The sequence below is a fragment of the Diadema antillarum genome, unplaced genomic scaffold (assembly GCF_040938485.1).
Source record: "Diadema antillarum isolate AM-2024a unplaced genomic scaffold, OU_Dant_1.0 seq00000978_RagTag, whole genome shotgun sequence".
In the NCBI taxonomy this organism is placed as follows: domain Eukaryota; kingdom Metazoa; phylum Echinodermata; class Echinoidea; order Diadematoida; family Diadematidae; genus Diadema; species Diadema antillarum.
In genome coordinates this window covers 83,781-110,681 of record NW_027271818.1, presented here as the reverse complement: position 1 = coordinate 110,681, position 26,901 = coordinate 83,781, and the positions used below count along the sequence as shown (strand labels likewise).

Below are 26,901 nucleotides of genomic sequence, written 5' to 3'. Positions count from 1 at the left end.
CAAAACCAACTGCCTCAAAGAGAATAAAACGCATCTGAAGAATTTATCCTGCAATTCTATCGATTATGAACATTATACCTGAGATCCTAGTAAAGACATCATCATCTTTGAACCAACAGCTGCTTGCCAGTAACATTGCAAAATACAAACCAACCAAGAAAGAGGGCAGCAAACAAAATACGTTTTTGCTCTCAATTGAAGCTCTTGTATGAAAACACTACCAAGCTGATTTCACAACCGTAGAAACAAAATCAGAAATCACATTGAATTATTTGATACAGACACTGATACTTTTCCTTCAACTTAGAATAATTTGCATTTTATTCAAGCATTATTCAACAACTTCCATCCTAAATCAAATTCAATGTGCGCAAAAAAAAAGATTGGATATCACTAACAACAACAATATTTCATATGCTTTGATCGTCATTCCGTTTGTATGCTGATCTATGACGACAGTCTATCAATGCACACTAAACATGCTCCCTGCACGAGTTCGTGAACGACTAAATGATCTGTTGCAATAACGTTGATTTTAGAAAGAAACGAAACAGAAAGAAACTTCATCTACGATCCTCCACCTACGCCGCCGAATGGATTGGCCGTAGCTCCGAGCTCGATGACGTGGTCGGAGATGATGTCGAGGCTCAGATCCCATATTTCGAACACCTGTACCGCCAACGAAACGATTGGAATAGAGAAAACGAAAGAAATAGAAGGGGGTGAGAGAAATCGTGAGCGACATGGGAGCTCAAGACTCACAAAATTTGAAGAGCTATAGTAAAAAGCTGCATTCTCATCAGCGTCACTCTTATGGATGCTGAGTATTGATTGTTTATCATATAAATCACTGGATATGCATGCACGTGTACGTGTATTTTTGTTTTTCTTTGCTGTAATTAAAGTCAATTTCTTTTCTTTGCTTCAATCAAAGTGTGATAGCTAATGTGGATCATGCCGACACCATTCTCGAAAACACAATCCAGCCATTGACTAATGTACGTCAGTGTTCGTAAAATTAATCAATAAATGAATTTCTTAGAATTTCTCGAAGGACAAGTTTATCCAGATATATGCATGAAATGAGTGAATGCAGCAACATCAGTGAAAGTATAAGGAAAATAGTTTTGCAAAAAATGTGAAAAGCAAAACAGGAAAACCTGTTGGATTTTGTTTACATTTTCTTTATATTGTTGTTGATAAGACATCACAAACAGTTACTGTAGTAGTCTTCTCATCAAGCGATAGCTTTAAAAATCATAACTTTTGGAAGGATATTCCGATTCTCCTTATACTTTCACTGATGTGTTCTACTAATACTGCTGCATTCTCCCAATTTACACATGTATGTATGGGTCAACTTGTCTTAAACGGATGGTCTAGTTTTGGCTGAGATGGGAATTTAGGTTTAAGTTTTTGCGAGATAATCAGAAACCACGTATATGAACTAGATCAAAGAGCAACCAATCTAAGGGGAATTCAAAGTTCTTTTAAAGAAAATCGGTTTAAAATGCCTGAGATATTCTAGTATACAAAACAGAACAAAGTGGTTCTACTAAAAAGGTGGGTGCTATCTTTTATCAGAGCAAGACCACTTTGTTTTACTTTGTTTTTTAATATCTAAGTCATTACATCAAAACAACAAAACTTTATACCGAAGGTTAAGAAATATTGTTTTACTCAGATCGCTTTATAGAAACAGTCGTAAATCAAAATACAGGAAGAATTTTCCCTGCTAGAGAGTAGACTCGGACAAAATGTAATAAGGGACGACTGTTAACTCTTTCGTGACTATTGGATACATGTTTGTATGCCTCGTCAAGGACATATCGAACACTTATGGTCTTGAAAGCGTTAAGTATACTCACGTCTTGCTCTATCGTGTTCGATGACGTATATCTGAATTGACTCGTGGGTAACGCCACGTTGTTGACAGCGACCGTACTTCCGGGGTTATTGGTCAGGCCGTACATCGTGATTCGCTGGATGACCGGAAGGTCGGGGATCAGGTTGGGGTCGTCCTCGACCATGCCCACTCTCTGAGACAGGATGTCGATTCGGTTCTAGATGTCAAAGGTCAAATGTCAGTGATAATCAGTCATAGTGAGCATGTTGATCAAGTGATTGTGACGTATACGTGTGCAGACGAAACATTAACTTTATTTTTTGTCACAATAAAAGAATGCGCGTAATAAAAAGTAAACACAATCAAGAACTTCGCAAAGTTTAAAGACGGATAAAGCCGAAAGGACGGCGGCTAAGACCCGGGAGCGTTCGGCTCAACTCGGAAGAGTTTAGCGCTACTCGCGATATAGGATAAAGCAGCTTTTAATTCCAGGCATTTCAAGAATTCAAATTTATAAACTACGTGGAAAAGTAAAAAATAAATAATCAAACAAACAAAACAAAAAGCAAAACTAAGCAGCACAGAGATTCCCATTCAAAGAAATGAAATAAAAAGCCCCCAAAGTAGATTGGTAATGTGGTAATGGTAACGTAGAATCTCTCTTTGTTTTATATCCCTCACTGGTATTTGAGAGCAGTTTAATTCACTTTCTTGTCATTCTCCCGTCACATAGATGAGATTTACTTTTCTAAGATGGACCTCTCAGATTAAATTTCTCTCTTTTGTTATAAAATTTCGTTTATTAATGATATCCATGATAAAATAATCTTAATCACTATTTTTTTTTCATGATTATTATAATCATCATCATTGAGAGAGAATATGTTTGACAAGTATCACACGGACACCAAAAACAAACAAACATACAAACAAACAAACGGGGAAAGGGCTACAAGTTGGTGATAGCCAACAATCATGTTGTTAGCCCGTTACCTGATCGGCGAAGAATTCCAAGTACAGATCCACCTGTCTTTCATAGGAGTCTGGAAGAGAAATGAGGAAGAAGAATGACGTCATGATCTTAAAATGTCACCATCTTTTTGACAAAACTAAAGTCACTCTCACCAGGCCTCGAATTAGACTTTGACACTCACCGTATCAGAGTGTTTCTACATGCCTATATTGTCGAGTTTTTTCTTCTTTTCTTATTTATGTTTTCAGCATTAATTGGTCTACATTTGCATTACTTTTTCTACTACTGTTACTATTTTTTTTTTTTGCGATTTGATTCTCTCTTTCCCAACATTTTTTTTTCTCTCTCTTTTCTAGGCTCTGCTGGGTTTTTGTGATTGTTATTCGCGGAGCCGTGCCATTCAGTGAATGTAGTCATTTGCATTCAACAAATACATGCATCTTTGTTCATTCTCTTGTTTCTTCCATTTCCGGAGGGAAGAAGAGGAACGATAATGAGATGAAAGAGAAGAAAGAGGAAGAGGAGGAGAGCGACGGAAGGAAACATGAGGAGGAAGCGACGGTAGGAAACATGAGGAGGAGAGCGACGGTAGGAAACATAAGGAGGAGGAACAAGAGGAGGAGCTCAGAGTGAGAAGGAGAAAAAAATGAAGAAGAGGAGGTGGAGAGGGAGGATGAGGAAGAGGAAGAGATTCAAGGGTTGGAGGAGATGGAAGAGGAGGAAGAAGAGGAGGAGAAGAAGGAGGAGAGGGAGGAGGAGAAAGAATCGGAGGAGGAGGAGGACGAGGAAGAGGAAGAGATGGAAGAGTTGGAGGAGATGGAGGAGGAGGAGGAAGAGGAGGAGTGGAGGAGGAGGGGGAGAAATTGGAGGAGGAGGAGGAGGGGGAGGGAGGAGGAGGAGGAGGGGAGGAGGGGGGGGGGGGGGAGGAGGAGGGGGAGGAGGAAAGTTTGCTTACTCCACGCGCTTCCGTCGTCCCAGAAGAGATCCCCGTACGCCTGCTCCTGTAGCTCCTCTGGGATGGCGATTCGAAGCTCCAGAGGGTTGAGACGACTACACACACACACACACACAAAGCAAGAACAGCAAAACCGTAGATATCATTGGATACCAGTTACCACAGGGAAAAGAAGAAAATAATGAATATTACACTCTTATCTCATCACGTCACGTCACATCACATCACATCACATCACATCACATCACATCACATCACATCACATCACATCACATCACATCACATCACATCACATCACATCACATCACATCACATCACATCAAATCATATACTGTATCATAATTTATCATAGCCATGGCATATCCAGCTATTACATACCACACTCTGGTATCCCTATCATCATATGTCATAAACAAAATGAAATCTGGTATGACATCAAATCACATTATATTACATCACATCAACTCGAGTTATATCAAGTCAAATAAGCCATAAAATAGATATTGATAAAGATTCGTACGAATTCGAGGCGTACCTGTACTGGGTGGAGTTCGCTGTGCCAAGCTGAAGGGGAACGATGTAACCACCCCTGATCAGCACGGGGATGGTATCAAGAGGAGCCGGGAGGGTGGTGTTACTGTCCTTTAGACTCGTTGCTATCTGCTCACCCTGTGACAGATCATAATGATACATAAGATGGAATCATTATGGTAGACAGTGCGAGGTCACACAGAAACAAATTGATAAAAACAAATTGTGTTGCTGCTGCTAATAAAGGTGATGATATTATATACAACAACAGCAGTAGAAGAAGTAGAATTCATAGTCACAACAGCCATTCGTGATTATAATTTGGGCAACCCACAAATGTAACACAGACCGTATACTTCTTCTGCAGAAAAAAACACAATTCGAGTGTGCAGTCGAGCACGCTCTCGAGATCACACCGACCCATTGTTTTTCCAGCTTAAATCCCTTCAGATAAATTATATAAATTTTCTCCAAAAAGCTGTATTTATGTTTTGCCTCAAATCAAACCTTTTGCCTCCAATATTTAACAGAATATTTCGGTCAAATTCAGAGATTCACTCTTATCCTACCAGACAATCCACAAATTTACATTTATTTAATCCCAAACTGCACTCGCGAATCATTCTATCAGACACTCCGGCCCTGACACTTGGAATTTCCTTCCCTCCGAAATTAAAAACATGACCACTTTGTATTCATTTAAGAAGGCTATAAAACTTCACCTTCTTAAGCAGTATTCCCCAGGATAATATTTTGATTTCTTTATTGTTATGATTATGATAAAATATATATAAATATGTACGTGATACATGATGCATTTATGTGTGCATAAATATATTGATTTATCTATCTATCCATAAATATATTATGAATATGAGTATGTATGTGTATGTACAGAATAGGTACTAGTGTATACTATGTATATGAGCATGTATGTATGTATATTATCATGTGTCTTACCAATACTGAGCACACTTAACCGCGATATATTTTGTATGTATGTATATCATGTGTCTTACCAATACTATGCACATTTAACCGCGATACATTTATTTCATGTCAGATAACCACATGTAAGAATGCTTTGAATCCACTTATTACCATTTTCATAGTGCATATTCGGTTAATTACTACGGCAAAGGCAACTGAACGTGTTAGATTTAATAGCAGACGCATTTATTATCATTACAGTAAAGTAGTTGTAAAGTAGTTGGAGTGCACTAACTACACCCTGTAATTTTCCCTTTCCCCCCTACCCTTCCCCCTCTCTCTATCCCTTATTCTATCCAGAGTAGCTAAGTATAGGGTCTTCATACCGTCAAGCCTCGGCTTATTTTGGAGACCCTTCTGTTTAAGTTCCCTAAGCTGTTTGTATTTGTTTTGTTTTGTACTAAAAATATGTGTTGATATACTGATTGTTATAAATGACTTGTACAAAATCATATCTGATGTAACGGAATTCAGCAGAAATAAATAAAATCAAATCAAGTCAAATAATGAAATAACAATAAATATTATCAGTATTACTATGGTGGCTACGTCCTACAAGCATTTTCTTTTTAGTAGGTTCCTCATATTACATGTCATTCATATCTTGATGATACATTTGTTTAATTCCATCTCAAATTGACTGTCGTGTGTTAAATCTATTTTTCAAAATCAAATGGAATGTGGAAAAGGAACAATGAATAAAAGAAGTTTTGAATAATAATAATAATAATAATGGTAACAAAGATAACACTTTGCATGCCTTATAATATTAATTGATTATATCAATTGATTAATTACTTACTTAATTAATCAATAGTAGTAATAATAATGATAATAATAATGGTAACAATAATAATGATGGTAACAAAATAACAATTTGTATGCCTTATAATATTAATTGATTAATTAATAGTAGTAATGATAGTAATAATAATAATGATAATAATAATGATAATGGCAATAATAATAACAATAATTGGCATGTCTTTTCACTGTCTAAAACGCCAGTATACAGCAGGCTTCGCGTAGCCTTGTACTTACGGTGTAGAAATTGTAGAATCTATCATGTGGAATGTAAATGTTGACGGACGTATCACCCTGAGTGGAGAGAAGAAAGAAGATTAAACTTGAATAAGAAATAAATGAGAAAAGTGAATCTACTGAGCCTCTGCTCTCCTGATGGTAAGTGAAAATATAGTAGAAACGGAAACAAACAAATAAACAAACAAAGGAACGACCAAACAAACAAAAACAATTCAAGGGTAGTAATAACAGCTGGTAGACGTTTCCACATCTTATGTAGCTGTCGCATTCAAACACTGCCGCACTCTAGTATCGATAGCATGCATCTGGAGACCATCTTGCTTATGTATGCATCTTGAAATATGATTTTTCTTTTGTTTGGTTTCTTTCTAAATCATTGTATTTGTCACACATTATTGTTGTACAGAAGAAACGTATCTTCTGATCAAATGGACAATTGTATTTTGATTTACTCTTGATGGTGACACAGAAAGCCATAAATCAAATCGTGTCAATCTAAGCCATAACATTGAACACAAGTTATATAAATGTTCATTTCTGATTTGTGTTAACGTTTACCAGTCTTCCAGTGTACTTATTCTAGTTATCAGTACGTTTAACAAGCTTATCATACGCCGTTTTCATCGATAATGGGATATAAATAATCCTGACCTATAAACCTATAGTCGCTTGTCATAACACGCAAAGGTAAAGACATGTTCAAGCCAATGGTCAGGGGAAAGGTCTGGGGTAATAGTCCTGGGGGTAATTGTCCGAGAACCGTTCAATTACCTCGTCTAGAACTGGTGCCACGAGTATGGATGGTCCCAGGAAGAACTCCCAGTCTACGTCCCACACGTTCTTCTCAAAGGACGGGAACCTGGTAAAAGAGACAGGAATTTATATTGATATGTTTTCGATGATATTGATCTTGATTTTGTGTCCTCCATCAGAGTAGAAGACCTGGTGCTTGGTAGCAAGGACACCTGGGGCCCGTTTCATGAAGAGTTACGATCGATCTTACGTGCGATTTATCGAGCATAACTCAGTGAATCGAGCACATCATCAACATTGATGGTAAATCTGTTTCATAGAGATACTTATTATACACTTGTCTTAAAGCATAGGTTTAATAGCAGATCGAGCGTAACTTACTTTTTTAAGATTATACAATCATGACGTCATATGATACTCACTCGCTGACCACCGATCTGACGACGGTGAAGCCGTCCAGTCGAGCGTGATAGAACTGGGTGTAGATGTACGGCAGCAGCTGATAACGGGTGTCGATGGCCGACCGGATGTTGTTTATGAAGTCCGCGCCAAGAGCGGCCGGGTCTGCATGCTGCAATGGGAAGGGGGGGGGGGGTAGGAGAGAATTACTATCATTACTATAATTTTCTTCTATATTATTATTGTTGTTATTATTATTATTATTATTATTGCTATTGTTATTGTTGTTGTTGTCATTATTATTACTTCTTTATTTTAACTATCATTATCCAGTCTCATTTATACAGAATAGCCACTTCACTATCTGAGTACTGTTCCCCCAGTGGGCCTGTTCACATCTATTAGCGCCTAATATAAGCACATAAACATACAAATACATAATATTCTAAATCGCATCATCAACTTAAACGTTAAAGATGACAAAAAACCGACTATAAACACTATGTGTTACACAATAGATACGTTCAGACTGTGAAACTTCACCTCGAGGATAAGTTAACTTCGAAGATAAGCTCTGTGGGGCGCCAAGTGTGTCGTGCTGTCGATTTTTGTTATGAAATTGCCATTTCGTAACGAAATCGACCGTGAGACACTTGGCGCCCCATAGCTTATCTTAGAAGTTCGCTTATCCTCGAAGTTAAGGATCACCGTATGAAGGTAGATTATGTCTACTGTTTTCTCTTACCTCGGTTCCCCTTGCTTTGTAGAATCGGAAGATTGGGAAGAACGCCGACATCTGGGTCCACCTGATGCACAACTCATCATCCGCATTGTCATAGTAACCACAAGTGTTGGGTCCAACCTGGCCGAGAGGATTCAACGAGACACGAGATTTTACTGAAGATGAGGTCTAGTTCTTAAGAGATCTTATGGCAAAATAAACTTCAATTAAGAACGATCTGTTACTATCCATGTCAATTCTCTTCTCAAAATTAACTGGGTGTCTCTGATGTAATAGCTGTAATGGGGGTCTCATACAACTACAAGATATATTTATTAAATGAAGTTGGTATGAAGTTTGGTCAAGCGAAGATGTAGACCTTTGCACAAGCAATTATCATGTCCATTGTGAATGATTTCGCAGACAATCTTTTGGGTTGTTTTTTTTATGAATCGAGAGTTGTTTTAAACCATTAAGAAAATACCCTGAGGGACAAAGGCACTGTAAATCCATCCACATTTTCTTGGGAATTTCGACAATTCAGTAGCTCAACAAAAATTTACATTTCCAGCTTCCTTCGCTCTAAAAACCAGCGGAAAGTATAGTATACCTTTTTTCCGACATTGTCATTAGACTAGTAGTAAACATGGTAAATAACGTATGCAAGGATCGGGATTGATGATGTTGGGAAATGAATGACCATATAGAGCATTGGACCTTAAAAACCATGATACAAATACAGCAGTATATGATAAGAAAGTCTATAATCGATTTACTCACATATGGGATTCCAAAGAGATTGAACTCCAGTGTGGCTGAAAAGACAAATGACAAGACATAACAACAATTTGATTAACAGTAAATAAACTTCTGCATTCAGAATTTCTCTCAAATTCCAAGGACAGGCACTGGCAGGGCAAACATTTGTAAGTACGAAACAATGTGATTGAACATGCAAAAAGTAATGAGCTCTTATTCCCGGTCGATCGGGAAAATAAACGTAGGTGACGTTGAATAATCGTCTTCCCGTAGACACACAGAGAAAATGCTGTACGTGAAATTACAAAAAAAAAATGGTAGAACTTTTCATTTTATTTGCTTATTTAACTTATTCATGTTTGTTTGTTTGTTTTTTAAGGGGGAGATTTAAGACATTATATCGTGCAATGACTAAAAGCATTTAGAAGTTGGCAGATCAAACGTAAGTTTTAGCGCAATATCTAATTCTTACCGACAAGAGAATTGTACATAGCTCCCCATGTGGCCTTCTGGTTCCCGAGAGCGTGTCCCGCAAAGCGTCCCGTCCCCGAGAAGGTAGATCGGGACAGGACAACACTGCGCTGGTTAGGTTTGACTTGTTCCATTATACTAGGAAGGTTGAGGAGAGTTAGAAAGAAATAGTGCATTGATAACAAATCAATAAAAAAATACATTGCTGTTGTTCTTGTTTTATAAGGGGGACGGGTCAAAACCTTTTCCTAGCTGAAAAGTTAGTGAAGATAAGTGTGCTATGATAGTAAGGGGGATGGGAGAGGGGTGCTGACATCATAACATCATCCCGTCTGGTGGCGTCAGATGAAATCTTTAATAGTCTTATACGAACACAGTTATAACAAAATTCCGGTTACAACGAAGTAAAAATTCAAGCCGCAACATTATCCGCTCTATGTATTTCTATTGTTTATTTGTTCAATTATATAACGAAATTTCGATATAGGGAGAGAAAAATGGCGGTCCAGAGGACTTCGTTATAACGGGAGTCCACTGTAGTATTCCTGATTATCAGTATACCATAACAGCGAAAGGCACGCACAAAACGAGTAGACGTATAGCATGCATGTGTGCAAACAGCAATCTTGCAGAACTTGATCGGTATGAAATAAGATGAGGGTGCTTTTGGAGCTATCCCTGTAAGAGTCTGCACACTTGCATGTCTTGCAAATAAAAAAGGCAGGCCCATATAAGCCCCATTACTGATGAAAACTCAGCTTGAAAAGTGTAATAAGCATAATTATGGTTGATGGGGTGGGGGAGCTCTATCTACAAATTGCATCCCAATATTGACCTATATTCAACACGATTGCCTTTTACTCAAGAGGAGTTATCTTAAATTGTTTCGATGTATAGATTCGCAAAAGAATATGAAAGGATAACATAAATCTCAATCTTTCTCCTCTAATCAGGACCCTTTCGCGGAATTTGAGCAGAAGTATCATCTTGCAAATTTTGGGACTGAAGGGATACAAGTCTGTTTACTTGGATGTGAAACACAAGATACATTAAATCTTTTTGTGTATATGGGCCCTATTTCATACTTTCTTTTCTAGATCTCATCTTAAACATAATCACGTTTCTCTTGAGAATGGTATCTATTCATGAGAGACATAAACTTACTGTTGGCCGGCTTCTGCGGAGAAATGTCCATTGAGACTGTGGATATTGTAATGAAGACCCAGATGCTGTTCATAGTCCATGCAGATGGTCCGGTAATACAACATGCGACTGTGGAGTTCTGAGGGGGCGAGAAAATGGCCGAAAAAAAATTAACACGTGATCAAGAAGAATTGAATACAAGGATGGGGAAGTCGTTTGCAGTGGCCCATTGCAAGTGTAATTGGGTTGAGTTTAAAGTGAACAATACAACATGGTAATGTTCTTTTGATTTATTTCCATATTCCAATTAATGTCTACTGAAACTTTTGACGGAAAAAAAAATCTCTTGCGCTCAATTCCATTTGCATAATTGCTGCCGCGCAGACGATAAAGCCCAAAGTACGTTACATTTTGCATGAAGAAAAATGTGTAATCACTAAACTGTACATTCAAGAGTTGAGATATTCATGAGCAAGTTACACACACTCCTCTTCGTTGATACGTTTCTGTAATATTATAGTTTCTGTTGTAGCTATGTACAGAACTTTGCAATTTCTTTACCTTTGAAAAAACCCTGAGGATGCGGCACTTGCCTGTAAGAGACGCCATTTTCTTTTTCTGAATTAAGTGCAAAGATTTCAGCATTGCTCACATATTTCTGATCTCTCTTCTTATACCCTCTTCTCTTTAATACACACAAACACACAAACACATGCTCACATACACACATTGTTTTCCCTCCCTCTCCCTCCTTCTTTTTTCCCCTCTCTATCAATCTATCTGTATACTGCTCTACATATCAACCAATCAATCAATCTATCTATTTATCTATCTACTCAGTATCTATCTCTCTCTTGCTCTAAGCATGGTTTTGATCTATCTATTTATCCATCTATCTATCTATCTGTTTGTTTATTTATTGATCTATCTATCTATCTATCTACTCAGTATCTCTCTCTCTCTCTCTCTCTCTTGTTTTAAGCTTGGCTTTGATCTATCTCTCTATCTATCTACCCACTCAGTATCTATCTATCTCTACTTCTAAACTTAATTTTTGACTTACCTGGAACCCAGGGGGGGAAATTCCACTTTCTGTTGCCACACCCTTTGTGAGACCCATTCACCATGTTGCCAGGCTCGTTCATCGTCTGATAGGGGTAAAGAAAGAGAGACAGACAACGAAGGGGGAAGATTCAAATCATGAAATTCTTCCGTCGAGATGTCTTCACTGCAACAGGTTGACAAATTGCCCTACATCGACGTAAATAAGCACTGAATTGATCAGTGTTTTAGTAGTACCGGTAGCCATGATAAAAATCATGGGCTTGCATACTCGAATTGGCGTACATTCTCAAATCCAGCTCGAGTATGTACGCCCATGATTGTTATCATGGCTACTACTAAAACACTGATCAATTCAGTGCTTATTTACGTCGATGTAGGGCAATTTGTCAATCAGTTGCGAAGGCGGAACATGCTATCAAATAAGGATGTGAGCATCACATAAGATTTGAACTCGGGAACCCAAACTCAAGGATTCAGAGTATAACCCACAGTACTGTAATGTATACGTCACAGCGCCCTCGCACACCATTTGTTGCGTATTAATTAGTTCAAGACATGCTGACGTATTTTACACAGTTTAAGGAAATAATGATGATAATTCATGCACGGGCTGATCCAGGAATCCCGTAAAGAGGGGGTGCTTTTACACAATTAAAGGGAGGGGAGGGGGCCACGCGTCCCCCTCCAATTTTTCTTTTTATTTCTTTTGTTTTAACAAAAAATATAATAAAGTGGGGGCGCACGCCCGGCGCGCCATCTTCTGGATCCACCACAGCCAATATGGTTTGGTTTAGTGGTAGGTGTGCGGGAGAAGACGGGAGGGAGGGGGATACTTTCATCGTGGTTACATTACCATGACAACACCATCAAAGGGGAGCTCCTTAGCGAACTCAGAGCCGAAGTAAGCCCACCAGTCCCGTGCCTGGGGGTTGGTGAAATCGGCGAAGGACACCTCGCCCGGCCATTGCTGTGTGAAGAACACATGAAAAACCATTTTTTTAAACATCTATTCTCATTCTGCAAAGGAAAAAGAAAAGTTCGATGAGATTTGGAATAATCTGTGAAGATACGAATTCATGTTACGAATTCTTCAGTTGTTGTCGGAAAAATAGTATTACCGGTCAACCGGATGAAATCATAGATGATGAAATCATCAGCAGAGATTCTGATGTCGCAAATCTAAATGTCGATCGATTAAATCTTAATTTGTGATATCAAGAAGTCCACCTTTAGAAAACAAGACAGAAAAAATGTGATTAAAACAGCTTGCCATAAAATCGACATGGTCATATAGAGTTATAACATTGTCATCAAAATCTTCACCATTCATTTACTAACCATATAAATGTATTCAATATCATATACAGCCATAATACTTGACATTTTTATACTACTAATTGATTTACCAGTTCTTCCTATCATTGAAATGTATACATTATCATAATCGCTCAATCTTAATCAACCACTCAGTGGCCCGAATTCACGAAGGCGGTATAATTGAAATCATGGTTTAAACCATGGACATTATTTGTATTGAGCGCCAAGTGTCGCATGGCCTATTTTGTTACGAAATTAGTCATTTCGTCGACGAAATGACCATTTCGTTGACGAAAATGTTCATTTCGTTAACGAAAGGATCATTTCGTCGACGAAATGACTGATTTCGTAACGAAACAGGTCATGCGACACTTGGCGTTCCATACAAATTGTCCATGGTTTAAACCATTTTTTCAATAATATCGTACAAACTTCGTGAATTCGGGGCCAGTATGTCCATCGAATTTCAAGAGTTATACAGTCCGTGGAATGGAACTGCACAGTATACCAGTATAAAATATATGTCAGTCTGGACTCTCACTGTGGTTTGGACAGATTCTTGTGGAAATATCTGGTGTCATTTCGTGCATGGATACGTGATTCTTTTAGCTTTACATTGAGCTTCTTGTTAAAGTCCAGCTAGGATGAGGTCGCTCTTTGTTACTCTACTTGAATGTGACTGTTGCTATTTTTTTAAATGATATCACAATGTGCAAACGGTGGCTTACGTAGGTCTAGCTTATTATTAAGTGTACGAAAGTAATGACGTAAAAATGTCCATTTCTGTACTTACGAATCCAGATGCCGGAGTTTTCTTGTCAGTCTCGTTGATGAAGTAGCCATACTTTTGTCCATAGTAGTAGAAATGATAGTTGTTTATTGGTTCGGGTACTTGATTTGTGACGCCAGAGTTCTACCAAAGACGAAGTCAAGATAAGCATTAGATTATGATAAAACTGAAAATGATTTCGCGCGTGATGGTATGTGCGTGTGTGACATTGGCACACCATTCACAGTGTAGGCCTATGTATTTACATGAATTTTTTTGTCCTCAAACAGAAGGACTTTATTTAAAATCATTTATTCAGAATCATGCAAAAGTCAAGCAATTGCAATCATGGTTCAATTTACATCAAATGAAAATTCTAAATGTAACGCCTTTACATGAACATTTCATATCATTACAGCAATTCCGTTTACCTTTAAAGTTACAATGACGGAAAGGAGCGAAATTTATGAATACCTTTTAAAAAGATCAATTTCGTAGGTCAGATAATCAAAGCGTATCATCATGATGTAATTGAGTCTTTTCAAAACTATGGAATGCGCACTGTTGAAAAATTGAAATCTCGGGTTATTTTCTGTTCTACAGAGGGCGCTTACCAGTGAAATGATGTATTTCATGCCTCCGGCGTTGAGTCTCCTAACAAAGTCTGGCAGTCCCTCGAAATTAACCGGATCGTAAGTGAACGTCTTGAAGTCTTTCATGTAGTTGACGTCACTGTAGATGGCATCCTGTGAAAAGCAAATGAGAGAAAGAGAAAAAGAGAGAAGGAAAGAGAAGGAGGGGGAAGGTAAAAGAGAAAGAAGAATTATTCTTCAATTGTACTATCGCATTTTCCCTCTAATCATTTTAACAACAGTGTTTTGAATTTGATTAAAAACAATGAAACGCCAGAAGAGTAATCGTGCATTCATGACAAAATGTTTTTCAGTAATGTGAATTCTTGTATTTAGTTCACCGAGTGAATATCCATACACTTATTGAATCCAAACGTAAACATATAAGAATATGTGCACTAACAAAAGGAATTTGTGTTCTTATATGGGGCTATGACATTTGACAAACATTTATAACGATTATGACAGGAATTCCACTTTAAAAATTTTAGAAAATACTCCATGCCTATATGAAAGGCATTCTAAATGCCTTCCACATTCTTTCTGCTGTGAGAACCAACAATAAACAATTCTTTTCATCGCAATGTACTACTCAATCTCTTGCAGAAAGAAATTCGGTAGTGATGAATGCATCACTTTATTTGAAACTATTTTGACATACACTAATCTTTTCATCATGATGTTTGTTATAAATAATTTTGCATTTCACTAAAATTTGACATATTGACCTTTGGACCTTTTTGACATATTGCTATAGTTGCTGTCATTATTATTGTTAATTTTATAATCATTACTTATGCTATGCAAGTTGCGTGTAATAACAGACGAAAAAGAGAAAAACAGAATTAAGTGAGGCGGAGATCGTGCTTACAAGGGGAATTCCAGCGGCAACGTTCCGATCCACAACTTCCTGCATCTCAGCCACGCTCTGCCAGTCGGCCCGACCGATCTGCATCCCTAGCGCCCAGAATGGCGGGATGACTGGACGACCAACAATCTAACAAAGCATCACCATGGAAGACAAATAAAAAAAATAGAGAAAGACAAAATTCAGTGATGAGTATGATACTGACAATGGGCTCGTGATAGTAATGACGATGACGACAACAAAATATATTTATCACTCTTTATGTTGGAAAGAAAAAACACCGAGGAATTACACACAAAACAAACTATAAACATGTTCCTTTCCGGTATGTTCTTCCGCAGGAGATAGCAGTCTTCAGAGGTTTTTTTTTCCAGTATGTTTAGATTGTGATTTTAGTTGACACATTTTTTTTTTAATGTGACACGTGTATTGGTAATAGCAGGTCCTAGATGCAGTGATAAAGGAAGCAGTAGAAGAGGCACCAACGTTAACACGTGTGGTCATGCAGGTCGTTGGAGTGGTTATAAGATATGAAGAAGTAAGAGGTAAATGTAGGGGGGTTACAGTTTGATATTCCGAGGGTTCGTTAATCCGAAAACTATAATGAAATAACTCCTCAATACTGACACAAATATTCGGATTGACGAACATTTACGCATAGATTATATGGAATTTGTGTGTTTCGGAATAACGACTCTTATTTCATTTTGAGCAGCCGAACCTTCGGAACAACGATCATCTCCCAAATAGAGGAAAAAGTAGTAGTAGACTGCGAGATTGGCAAGGGGGATGGGGAGGGATGAGCGAAGGGGGCAGAGGAGGCAAAAGATGAAGAGGAGTAGAGGGAGGAGGAGGAGGTGAGGTTGTGGTGGAGATGGAGGGGGAGGAGGGGAGGATGACAAATGGCGGAGGTAGAGTTTGGAGACATTCCTACACACACACACAAACAAAAAATGGGCGGTCTATCGAAATTATTGTGATCTTAAAGAATTTGTAAAGGAAAATCAATGTAGTCGGAAAACAATCTTTTAAACAGGCTGAAGGCCCCAGACGGAGGCTCTCGGATATTATTGCGATTTTAACGACACGTCGTTTCTTTATCGAGTTTTTGGTATACAATGTAAATTGGCGTGCGTCTGAACAGGGGATATACATAAAGTAAGAATTCTGTGGTGTCTAGAACCGATGAAATGATGTTGATGATGTTGGCACGAACCTCTGTGTATTGTTGGATGACCTCCTCCGGGGAAGGTCCGGTAAACACCCAGAAGTCCAGGATACCTCCGGTGGTCCTCCAAGTGACAGCCGAGGCCGGGGTCAGCATCACATCTGTTGATAGAGAAGGGGAAAAAAGCTAGTTATGATGACAGTGCAAAATGTCAGAAATTGCCAAGATTGCTTCTCGTCCACCGGCGTTTCTTCTTAATTACCACTGCAACCTCCAATGACCTCAACGTAATTCCGATTATTCTTTGTTGCCGATTGTAAGTGATGGAGTATGCTACCTGTGTGCTTAATTCAGTGTAACATTTTTGCATAATTTTACTTCTTTTCATTTAAGTCCAAAAATTTTTATGTGAATTAAGGAAATACGAATTAGGTGAATAGTAACTAATTCTAATGTTCGTTGCCTGCCCGGCAGAAGGGCCCTAAGCTCGCACAATGTAAACTTGCTAGGGCCCTTCTGCATGCGACGTGTTTATCTATTTACATGTATGAACATTTACATTCACATTTATATATACGTATGTGTGTGTGTGTGTGTGTGTGTGTGTGTGTGTGTTCTTCTCGCCTTGCTATTAAATCAAATCTTAAAAAGGGAAATGAAGCAAAGCATAGTTTTCCCTTTATGATTTTTGCACTGGTTTAAATGCTTTGATGTACTTATATTTTGTAAGTTTTGTATAATGCATCGTAGTCATGTTCAGTAAGTGAGGGGACTGCGTCACAGAAGTTCACGTTCTTGCAAACTCCTCAATTCCAGTCTTTCATAAAACAAGATGTGTTTTTATATGATATTGTGTTGCATGGAATACACTATTTTTTTTCATTACTTTTTTCATATACGTGTAGGCCTACATAGTTTGGAAATGAAAATAAAAGTGAAAATAAGCATCAAATGAAATGAAAATGTAGATGGAAAACTGTTGACGAACAAGTATAAAATGGATACCTTGTGCGTTGCTGTTGACGAGTAAGACACCGAAAGCTCTTCCGCCATCATCGACGCCCATGAAGAAAGGATGATGGCCGTACAGATTCTTGTAAGTTGCCTGCGTCAACAGGAGGAAAAAGAATTGAAGAAAATCCTCATTAGTAATACACGTAATTATTGTTAACTAATATTTGCCCATTCACTGGATTTACGTGCTTTTCAAATGTCACTTGTGTTCGTCGCCGAGAACTCCGCGCGTACGGTACGAGTCAACAATCTGAGCCCGGGATATGAATCTGCGGTATTTTCCGCCTCGAGTGGAATGACATTAATGTGAAAATGAGGGATACAGTGTATTTCCTAAGATACAAGGTATTCATTCAAAACGTGGTCGATGAGTAGTAGGTCCAACTATACTTAGTTTCAGCTTAATCTGAGAATCCCTGCATCATTGTTGCTATGGTGTTTTATGGTACATCGAGTTTTTTGTCCCATTCATTGCACAAATAGACACAGACATAAAAAACTGAAACAAACGCCCCCCCCCCAAAAAAAAAAAAAAAACCAACACACAAAACAAAAACATAATACTGTAATTCCTATACCTAATGCGTACGCATATATATTTCGCCTTTATGATGGACCGGATCGATCCTGTGCATCTTAATGATCACCGACAAGCGATAGGAGAGCTGATTCTATTCCCAAACTCGGTCCCCCGCTTCATTAGCTATCACTGTTCATTTCACCCGAAATCATCGAAGACATCATGGTTTTATACAATACTCACGTCGGGGTCGTTGTCGGCGGCGAAGATGCCCCAGATATGCCAGTTGACCTCGTGCCTGAATCGCCAGTGCATATGCTCGCCGAGTCCGTAGACGACGCTGTTCGGCAGACGGGCGGAGAGCTGAATGAACTGGTCCTCGTACACGAGTCCACCGATGTTGGTGTCCAAACTGCAAAGCGAGACAGATTCTTGCGAGTTTAATCATCAGCAGTGGTCGGCTTGAACTCCACGTGATCACCCTTTGCAAAAGTTTGTTTGTTTGTTTGTTTTTTGTTTTGTTTTGTTTTGTTTTTGTTTTTTTTGGGTGGGACATATTACGGTATATTGAAGTCATTAATGGAAAAAAGAAATATAACACGAGAAAAGGTTCTAGGGCAGTTACCCTCTGAACAATTACGCTAGACCCTTCCTGATCCTAACCCTAATCCTTATCCTGAACCTAATTCTAACACAAACCCAAACTCCACACTAAACCTAACCCTACAATCTTTACTCTAACCTCACCACTAAGCAGTATTTAGCCGGGGGGGGGGGGGTGTCATTGCCCTAGCTGATACGCGAGAATAAGTGTTGACCAAATATAATGAAAAGAACTCTTACATGTCTTATGACACTTTAAATTAGCTGTACAACTAAGACAGAACAGTAGGCCAAGGCGAAGATCATGGGTGAAAGAGGGTCGCCATGGGGATTAAGTGACTATCAATTTCCATTTATTCTTTGTTTACCTGCTTTAGAAAAATCACCCTGAAAAAAAAATCCCATACCAATATTTCTATGTGAAATACGTTTCTTAGTGCGATCATTTCCACTCGCATTATGACAGTTTTGTAGTCAAAGAGTGATGGCTGGTTTTTTATTAAATGTACAATTTTCACTTCTGATATCAGAAAAGGCCACATTAGTTACTTGTATACTTTGTATTATATAATGTCCTCTGTTGGACGGAAATAAAGTATAAGTGAATTTAATTGAAAAGCTTTGTATTGTTGTTGGTGGTGGTGGTTTAAGGAAAAGAAATACTGACATAAAATCAGAACATATTTATACAGTATAGCTCTTTAAGAAAATCAAACGTTATTCATAGATATACGATATAATGTCTCCACTAGGGAGCTCAAATAATAATAATAATAATAATAATAATAATAATAATAATAATAATAATAATAATGATAATGAAAAACATCTCAGTAAAGGAGAGGCTTGTATATTCCTGCCGTGTAGGTTACTGAACCAAACCAATTAGCTCGTCGTTAATCGCCATTGCTGAAAATTTGATAGGAAGCAAGTCAATTATATTCTCTTAAGTTATCAAATCAAAATAAAGAGCTTGGTATCAATATTCGCTGTAAACTATGTATCACTAATTAGTGCCCAAAATCTGAGCTTCACGTTGAAAACAAAATTTTGCCACCACGGTGTGTCACTGAACGTCAAGTTCAAGCAGATTTCTGTGACTCCTCACAAAAATAAAAGATGTCTCCTTCAGATCGTCTTTCACGATAAGATATGAGGCGATGTGTGCTCATCACTACTGCACACTGCCTGGACCAACTTACATCGGCGAGTTCGTGCTCCTCCTCATGATCCTGAACGTGAAAGGATTCCGCTCGTACTCGATTTCGTACTCGGCGAAGGCGTTCTTCAGCAGGGTCTTCGGGTACTCGATGGGGACTTCGTATCGTGGCTTCCACCGACGATCGATGGCTTCGAGGTACTTGACCTCCGTGCGGTGTACGTAGCGATATTCGTACATCTGCAGAGACATGGGTGAAACGATGGTGGGTGAGGTGAGGGATCATTATGAGAATTGAATTTAAATTAAAATTCAAGGATATCATGAAATTACTGCAAGATAACTATGCTCATGTTTTGAATGGTGCGAGGAACTCATTTCCAACTGAAACTATGACCAATGTGTTATGAAAATGCGCGAAAATACTTGCCTTTTGACATGGCAACAGCCACAAATTCTTCGTTTCATTTCGAATGAAAGACTACAATTATTTTGTTCATATTGATAAAACAATCAAAGATGAATTATTACTCTATAAACATATAAAGTGATTTCTTTTTGTTATTTCTTTTATTTTAACAAAAAGAAAATAAGGGGCGCCCTGTATACGCCCCGGCCTGGATCCGCCACTGCACGAACAGGGAAACTGTTAGCTCTATTGGCTGGAGGGAAGAATAAGTAAAGACCGATATGAAGATGTGGTGTAAAGTATTCCATTTCTTATCGCTCCAGTAATGCCGTATCAGGCTTTCATGTAAACATCGTCCGTGCAAATGTGGTATACATATATTTATTAATCGGACTGCAGTTCCATTCACGTCATTGTACTATAATCATCTCTAACAAAATGTAATTTCAATAAAACATTTGAGTACACATGACACAAAATCAGTACAACAATGTAATAAAAAAGTGTGAACTGATACACAATAACAAATGTTGTAACTTTTCCAGTATAATATGTCTTAAGGTATTATTTTTGCATCTTTAAATGTATACTCACTCACGTACACGCACATATACACACAAGCTTGTGTTTACCCACAAACTTTATACATAATCTTATATTATATACACGAGTTGCGTAGGAGTGTAACTATACATTAAAGTAACCGACTGGGATTGCAATATTATCTTATAAGTTCAAAACGAAATTGGCTGGTCTTACACACACATATTTGCATGATAATTTGATGGGATGGTGATCAGAGTAGGATAAAAAACAAACAAAGGGGTTTTATTATTCGGTTGAGTCATCGTCTGTAAAAGAACGAGAACCGCCGAGTAAACAAGTCAGGAGGCTTATCACACGCAAACCAATGTCGCTCTCACAGTGGTACCACGTACACCATAACTGTAGTCCTATCAATTCGTTCGGTATGTAACATCACACCACTGCCTTGTCGATGACTAGAAAACGATGTAATGTAATGCTGAATATTATTATGGGTAATAAACTAGACTGGTTATTCTTGAACTTTGCGTTGTGGGGGCTGTTATCTCGGATCCATTTCATAAACCGCGACCTCTAGAGGGCTATATCTTGAATTATAATGTTGCTGTTCTATCATATCAAAAGAAAAATAGACCCACCAAAGTATGCGTGTGGAGATAGAGCTTTTGTGGCAACTGAACAATGGGTAAAGTTCATTGATATAAAATGTTAAGGGGGCAGGAAGTCTCAACAGAAATGAAATCTTGGCTCCGTTTCCATCTTTGTAATGTGCAACAATATTGTTTCTGGACTAACAAAAAAAAAATATTGTTCCCACACGTTCAATTGATTGAGCTTTGTTTCTCACCATGGGCTTTATGTGCAAATGAAAATGAACTGTATATTTCTAATTTTAATCTGTTCATTCTTTATGAATTTATTGTGTTTAGTTTTACGGTATATATAGTGTAGCTATACCCGGATTTCTCTATATCATAACTTATGTTTGATGGAAAGAACAATAATAATAATAATAAAGTACATTTATAATGCGCCGTATCTATCATTAATGATACTCTCGGCGCATGAAAGCCTGCGTACTTCAACACATACTGTGTACAACCCTCCAAACTAAAAATGTATTGAACTTTTAACACGAAAATTGATATGCACAAGTAAGAATTCATTAGCGTTGCAAAATGAATCCTCTATACAGCAGAATGTCGATCAACTAATATGAATATTAGTATATATGCGTATTGCTTATTTCTTAGTATTTTCTCCTTTTTACCTCTTATTTATTCAGTGAATTTTTTATCTCATCACCCCAAAGAATACTAGGCATGTTTCATCACTCGTTTCAATAACTACAGTATAATAATTGTTTTCTTTTCAGCTTGTATAAATGGGTGCATTTTTAGCACATGCTTGCACATGGTTGATCATGCATGTTTGCTCTTTATGAAATTTTTCTATATGTACATGCTTTTACCTGACTGAAATATGAGAGTTAACTATATTAAACAAACAAATAAATGAACAATAGTTTAAGTGACAATTATATACCTCATACCGGTATACCTATAGAGTCAGTTCTGTCTAAAATGGGACTGGCTTTAAAGTAAGAATTGTCAAAAAGATCTGACATAAAGTATATACATTGTTGCTTCTCCCCATCCCCTTTTGAATGATAGGCATTGAAAAAGACATTGGTATTTATATCAGGTACTGTATTTTCTTCTCTCTCAAGGGAGAGATTTTTGAAGATCAGCGCGATTAATTATTGGCAGTACTCCCTTTATACATGTGATCTATCTGTAAGATCGCAATTGAAAGGTTTTAGATGATATTCATATTAGTCTGAAAGAAAGAGCGTCAGCCAAGCTAAATCATATTTGCTTGAGTTGTACCTTACAAACATGACTCTCAATGCTAATGACAGTTGTCATCATCAGAAACGTGTATGCAACGGGCTTGAATAATATCACTGAATATCATGTGAATGTAAAATTCCATATCTGACTACTTTGTAGTTATTGTCCATTGCCAAAGATATCATTTTTTGAAAGTACAAAACGTATCATGCTTCATATATTACATATATATATTATATATATTGCTAATATGCTGTTCAAATACTCTATATTCCAATATTTTTTGACATCTTTATCTGATAAACAATTTTCCATTGCCAAAGATACAATTTTTCACAAAAGAAAACATGATGATGCGTGATCTATGTATATCATTATATTACATTTTGTTGCTTAGGTCTTATATATGATGTGTTCAAACAAAAACATTTTATCTCTTTTATTACTTATTAATAAATCTTTATCTTATTAAATACCTTCAGGAAACAAGAGCAGACAGACGATCACATCCCTGAGATATTTCAAAAATCCTCAGTGTGTTAAATATGTGTATTATATTATCATGTTTGATGTCAAAGTGACGTGATCATATACAACATATTCTCTGATCTAGCCATTTAACTGTTAGTTATAAGAACTAACATTGTAGTCACGTCAACAGTGAAAATCGGTGTGTCCATGCCAGTCATTGGTTTATCTGCTGCAAGTAAAATCATGCAATTTACATGCCCATGTAATTTGTGATCACAATCCAAACGCAAAAGAGGGTAAAGATTCTTCAGTTGCATACAAGTTCGAAAATGGTATGCAGTGAAAAGTGCAAATAATCATGAAACAACCTGTTCCCCAAATAGCGTTACATTACGTGTTTGGACGTGGTTGGTAATCAATCTTTAAAAGAATACTCGAGAAAGAGTATGTGGGTCGTATCTAATGTGACGATCAATATGCGAGATATCGCATTTTATTTAAGAATAATCTGACAATGTATCGAACTTTGACGAAATAAAACAAAACAGTATAGAGATGTGTGGTATACCCTACCGAAAATAACTGTTAACTTTTTAAACTTTTAAAAGTCCCAGGAGCCAATCAACGCATAACTTATTCACTATTTGATCCAACATTCTACAGAAATGATGTGGTAGGCATAGTTGTGAGGGGCATGTAGGCGACAGGTTGACCAGTTTTAATGTATAGTCAAAGAAATCCTGCTTCTCTACATTTGAAGGGAGAAGCATGAATTTTGAAGCGAGTAAAAAAAAAAACCCAAATACTGGCAGTCTAAAATGCATTGTGTTCATCGTCTTGATTACTAATACAGGAATACAATAATTCAATTCAATTCAATTCAATTCAATTCAATTCAATAGTTTATTTATTTCCATCATCACAAAGAAAAGAAAAGAAAAAGTTGACATAATCCAAAGTGATACAATTTTTTTTTCATTTCTCTTACACTCGTCCGATAAAGGATTTTTTTTTCAATACAATATAAATCATACACGAATGATGTCGTAAAAAAGAAACAATGCACTTTGTCATGGCAACAAAAATAGTAAATAATCACAATGATGGAAAACAGTGTTCCACTAAAAAAGCCACGCTTGTAAAACGTGGAACACTGGAACAAAACAACAACAGCACCAATTTGTTATACCAATGAGACATATTCATTTTAAATTCTTCTATATACTATTGTACATTTTACTCATTGATGTAATGATGTTGATACTATGAACAATACTTACTAGGATTTTAGGATGCAAACGTATAAACTATATAACATATCACATTTGTGGCACAGACACTATGGGGCCAGGTGTGCCAGGAAAATTGAACGGAAAGGAAGATATGCAATCGGCCACAAAAAAAACATAACGACGACAACAACAACAACAATAACACAATACACAGAAACAACAGAATTTGAGGAAATGCACTCAGACAGATACTGGACAACGAAGAACGAGGAAAAAGGAGCAGGGAAGAATAGAGAAGGAAAAGGAGAGGGATGGAAAAGGTCTGTGGACACACTACAAAATCTCAAGGAAAAGTGAAACATGACGGGTTTTTTCATTGAACAGAATTAACTGGTATATTTAGAAAACAAATATTTTTTGAGTTTATACTTAAATGTAATTAACTTCACAGATTCTTTTAGATCATTATCTAAGCTATTCCAAAATCTGGGTCCGGTATAAACAAATGTATTTTGAGTGTGTACAGTTCTAACTAAGGGAAGATGAAATTCTTTAGATTGTCTAGTGGGATAGTTATGTACGTGGCTGTTACGGTGAAATAAAGAATAAAATATTTTGGGTAGATGATTGCAGTTGTAATTAAACATAAATTGACCAAGTTGAAACAAATACAACTCTTTTATTTTCAGAATTTTGTGCTCAAGGAAAAGCTTGTCAGTATGTATTTCGTCTTTGCACGTCCCTTATTCAGAAGGAAAATTACAGGTGCACGTGGTTAAGACATTTTATTATCTTAAAAACTGATGACTTTTATACATTGATGGCCCTTTAAGTTTCTTTCGATGATGATATTTCGTGCTTGTAATACATAGAAATTCTTTTGGCTTGGCAAAAGGTAGAAATTCTTCTGGTTTGGCAAAAGGTTCACTTGCTGGTTTCCTTGTCATAGTATATTTTACATCAAATTGTCCAGCCTCAGGGCACAAATCATACACGTAGTTTTGTGCTTGGTTTGTTTGTTTGTTTGTTTGTTTGGTTGGTTGGTTTTATTTTTTGTTAAGAAGATCAAAGCATTCTGCCTTGCTTTGTCAAGAAGCACCATCTCCACCCCAGCGTTTGTTTGATACCGTATAGAAATGTTTTCCTCATTTTCTAAGTATTTAAGTTCATTTGCATGATCTTATTCGAGCCCTTTACAGAAGTGAATGAAATCTTTTAAAAGGAGATTTGCATTACCTGTATAATATGACGCCGAATATCTATTTATGTGGCTTGTTTAGAAGATCTATACTGTAACTCATGCTGTAACTTAAGGTTCTCCAGCAAAAAAAAAAAAAAAAAAAAAAAAATGTACTTTTAAATGCCGTCATAATTATCAGGATGCATCTGAAATACAGTCATGAGATTCTTCTCAATCTTTATGGGATTGACATGGAAGAGTGGAGGGTATATGTGCGATTTTACTATCAGTAAAGAATGATTCTTTTTCAATCAATCAATTCAATTTATTCATTTCATAAAATCACATATAAAATATTTACATAGATGTGTGAGTCAAAGGAGGAAATCACGCAAAAGCCTAGGGTTGGAAATGGAGATTTCCTTTACAATATAGCTTAAAATCACAGTTTTAAATGAAACATATAATCAAAACAGAACTTAGATTAGAAGCCGTTACAAAATCAACAATACATTATGATAGAAACAGGAAACAGGAAACAAAACAACGACTGAACTAATACAATATAATACAATACTATACAATTTGCTGGACTACAGGATAATATTCTTATTTCACTGTTTTGTTTTGCTTTTTGGGTTATGTGCTTGTTTTTGTTTTTGCTTTACAATAAAATTTGAAGACAAATGGACACCCGACATAAACCAACGGGATATGTCCAGCGTTGATGATCTTCTTTGTTTAGAGTATTATTGTGTGAAAACGAGCGCCGATGCTCTTTGCACGTACCTTCATGTGGAGGATATTCTCCTTGTAATATTCCGCTCTGAACCGGAGATTGTCAATCTGCTCGTAGAAAAATCTGGGCGTCTGTAACCGCATCAGGTCCAGCTGGAACCCTTCGGCCACTTCTTGCTCCCTGCCCAGGACCCGGTACCCTACCCCAAGCGGCAGGTAGCACTCGGGAATCCGGTTGAGACGGTCCCATGTTATGCGCTGGTAGCAGCAGCCGCGCAACATGCATTGTCTCCGCGTCGGGATCTCCACGTCGGGAAAGCAGTTGATGCGGTCATTTTCCGGGATGTCGCCACAAGTCACCGGGTTGAACCTCCAGTTCGAATACGGTTGCAACGTGACGACGATAGAGGGCACAAGGATGATGAGGCCGACGACCAGGAAGACGATTATGGCCAAGATGGCCTGCAGAACCCTACTCATGATCAACGATCACGGTGGACAGTTAGATAAGGGAAAACAACAGCTGCCAGGAAGATGTCCAGCGATAAATTTGCTAACACCAGCGAAACCGATGAATTCGCAAAATTAGGACATATTCACTCAATTGAAGATAAATTTCACTGGTGTAGTAATCCGTTAGTCCGGAATGTGCAACGGTGTTACGTTCACTCCCAATAATATCATTGGGTGTGTTAACAGGAACTTTACGCGTACGTTCAACACAAGGCGAGCGTAGGAAGCATTCCCGCGCCCAATTGATGTCAGAAAAAAA

At 37.5% G+C, this 26,901-nt stretch overlaps 1 protein-coding gene across 1 annotated transcript; it reads right to left on the bottom strand.

The window, feature by feature from the left end:
• LOC139742070 (sucrase-isomaltase, intestinal-like) lies at positions 1 to 26,901 on the bottom strand. Its single transcript, XM_071652630.1, has 22 exons — positions 26,181 to 26,901; positions 19,744 to 19,940; positions 18,182 to 18,350; positions 17,410 to 17,509; positions 16,453 to 16,565; positions 15,240 to 15,365; positions 14,351 to 14,482; positions 13,761 to 13,880; positions 12,504 to 12,617; positions 11,649 to 11,733; positions 10,607 to 10,724; positions 9,444 to 9,580; positions 8,993 to 9,027; positions 8,237 to 8,353; positions 7,515 to 7,663; positions 7,111 to 7,198; positions 6,337 to 6,393; positions 4,310 to 4,443; positions 3,775 to 3,869; positions 2,840 to 2,889; positions 1,869 to 2,063; positions 1 to 669 (listed from the first exon to the last, which is right to left on the bottom strand). Exons 1-22 carry the CDS (start codon positions 26,607 to 26,609, stop codon positions 568 to 570), a joined length of 2,862 nt encoding a protein of 953 aa, XP_071508731.1. The 5' UTR covers positions 26,610 to 26,901; the 3' UTR covers positions 1 to 567.

Excerpts from the sequence above, each read along its gene's own strand:
- LOC139742070 (XM_071652630.1), bottom strand. The coding sequence starts at position 26,609 with ATGAGTAGGGTTCTGCAGGCCATCTTGGCCATAATCGTCTTCCTGGTC. Across the intron at positions 19,941-26,180 it reads AGAATATCCTCCACATGAAG|ATGTACGAATATCGCTACGT; the intron begins GTACGTGCAAAG and ends ATGTCTCTGCAG. Across the intron at positions 15,366-16,452 it reads TCATCCAACAATACACAGAG|ATTGTTGGTCGTCCAGTCAT; the intron begins GTTCGTGCCAAC and ends ATGCTTTGTTAG.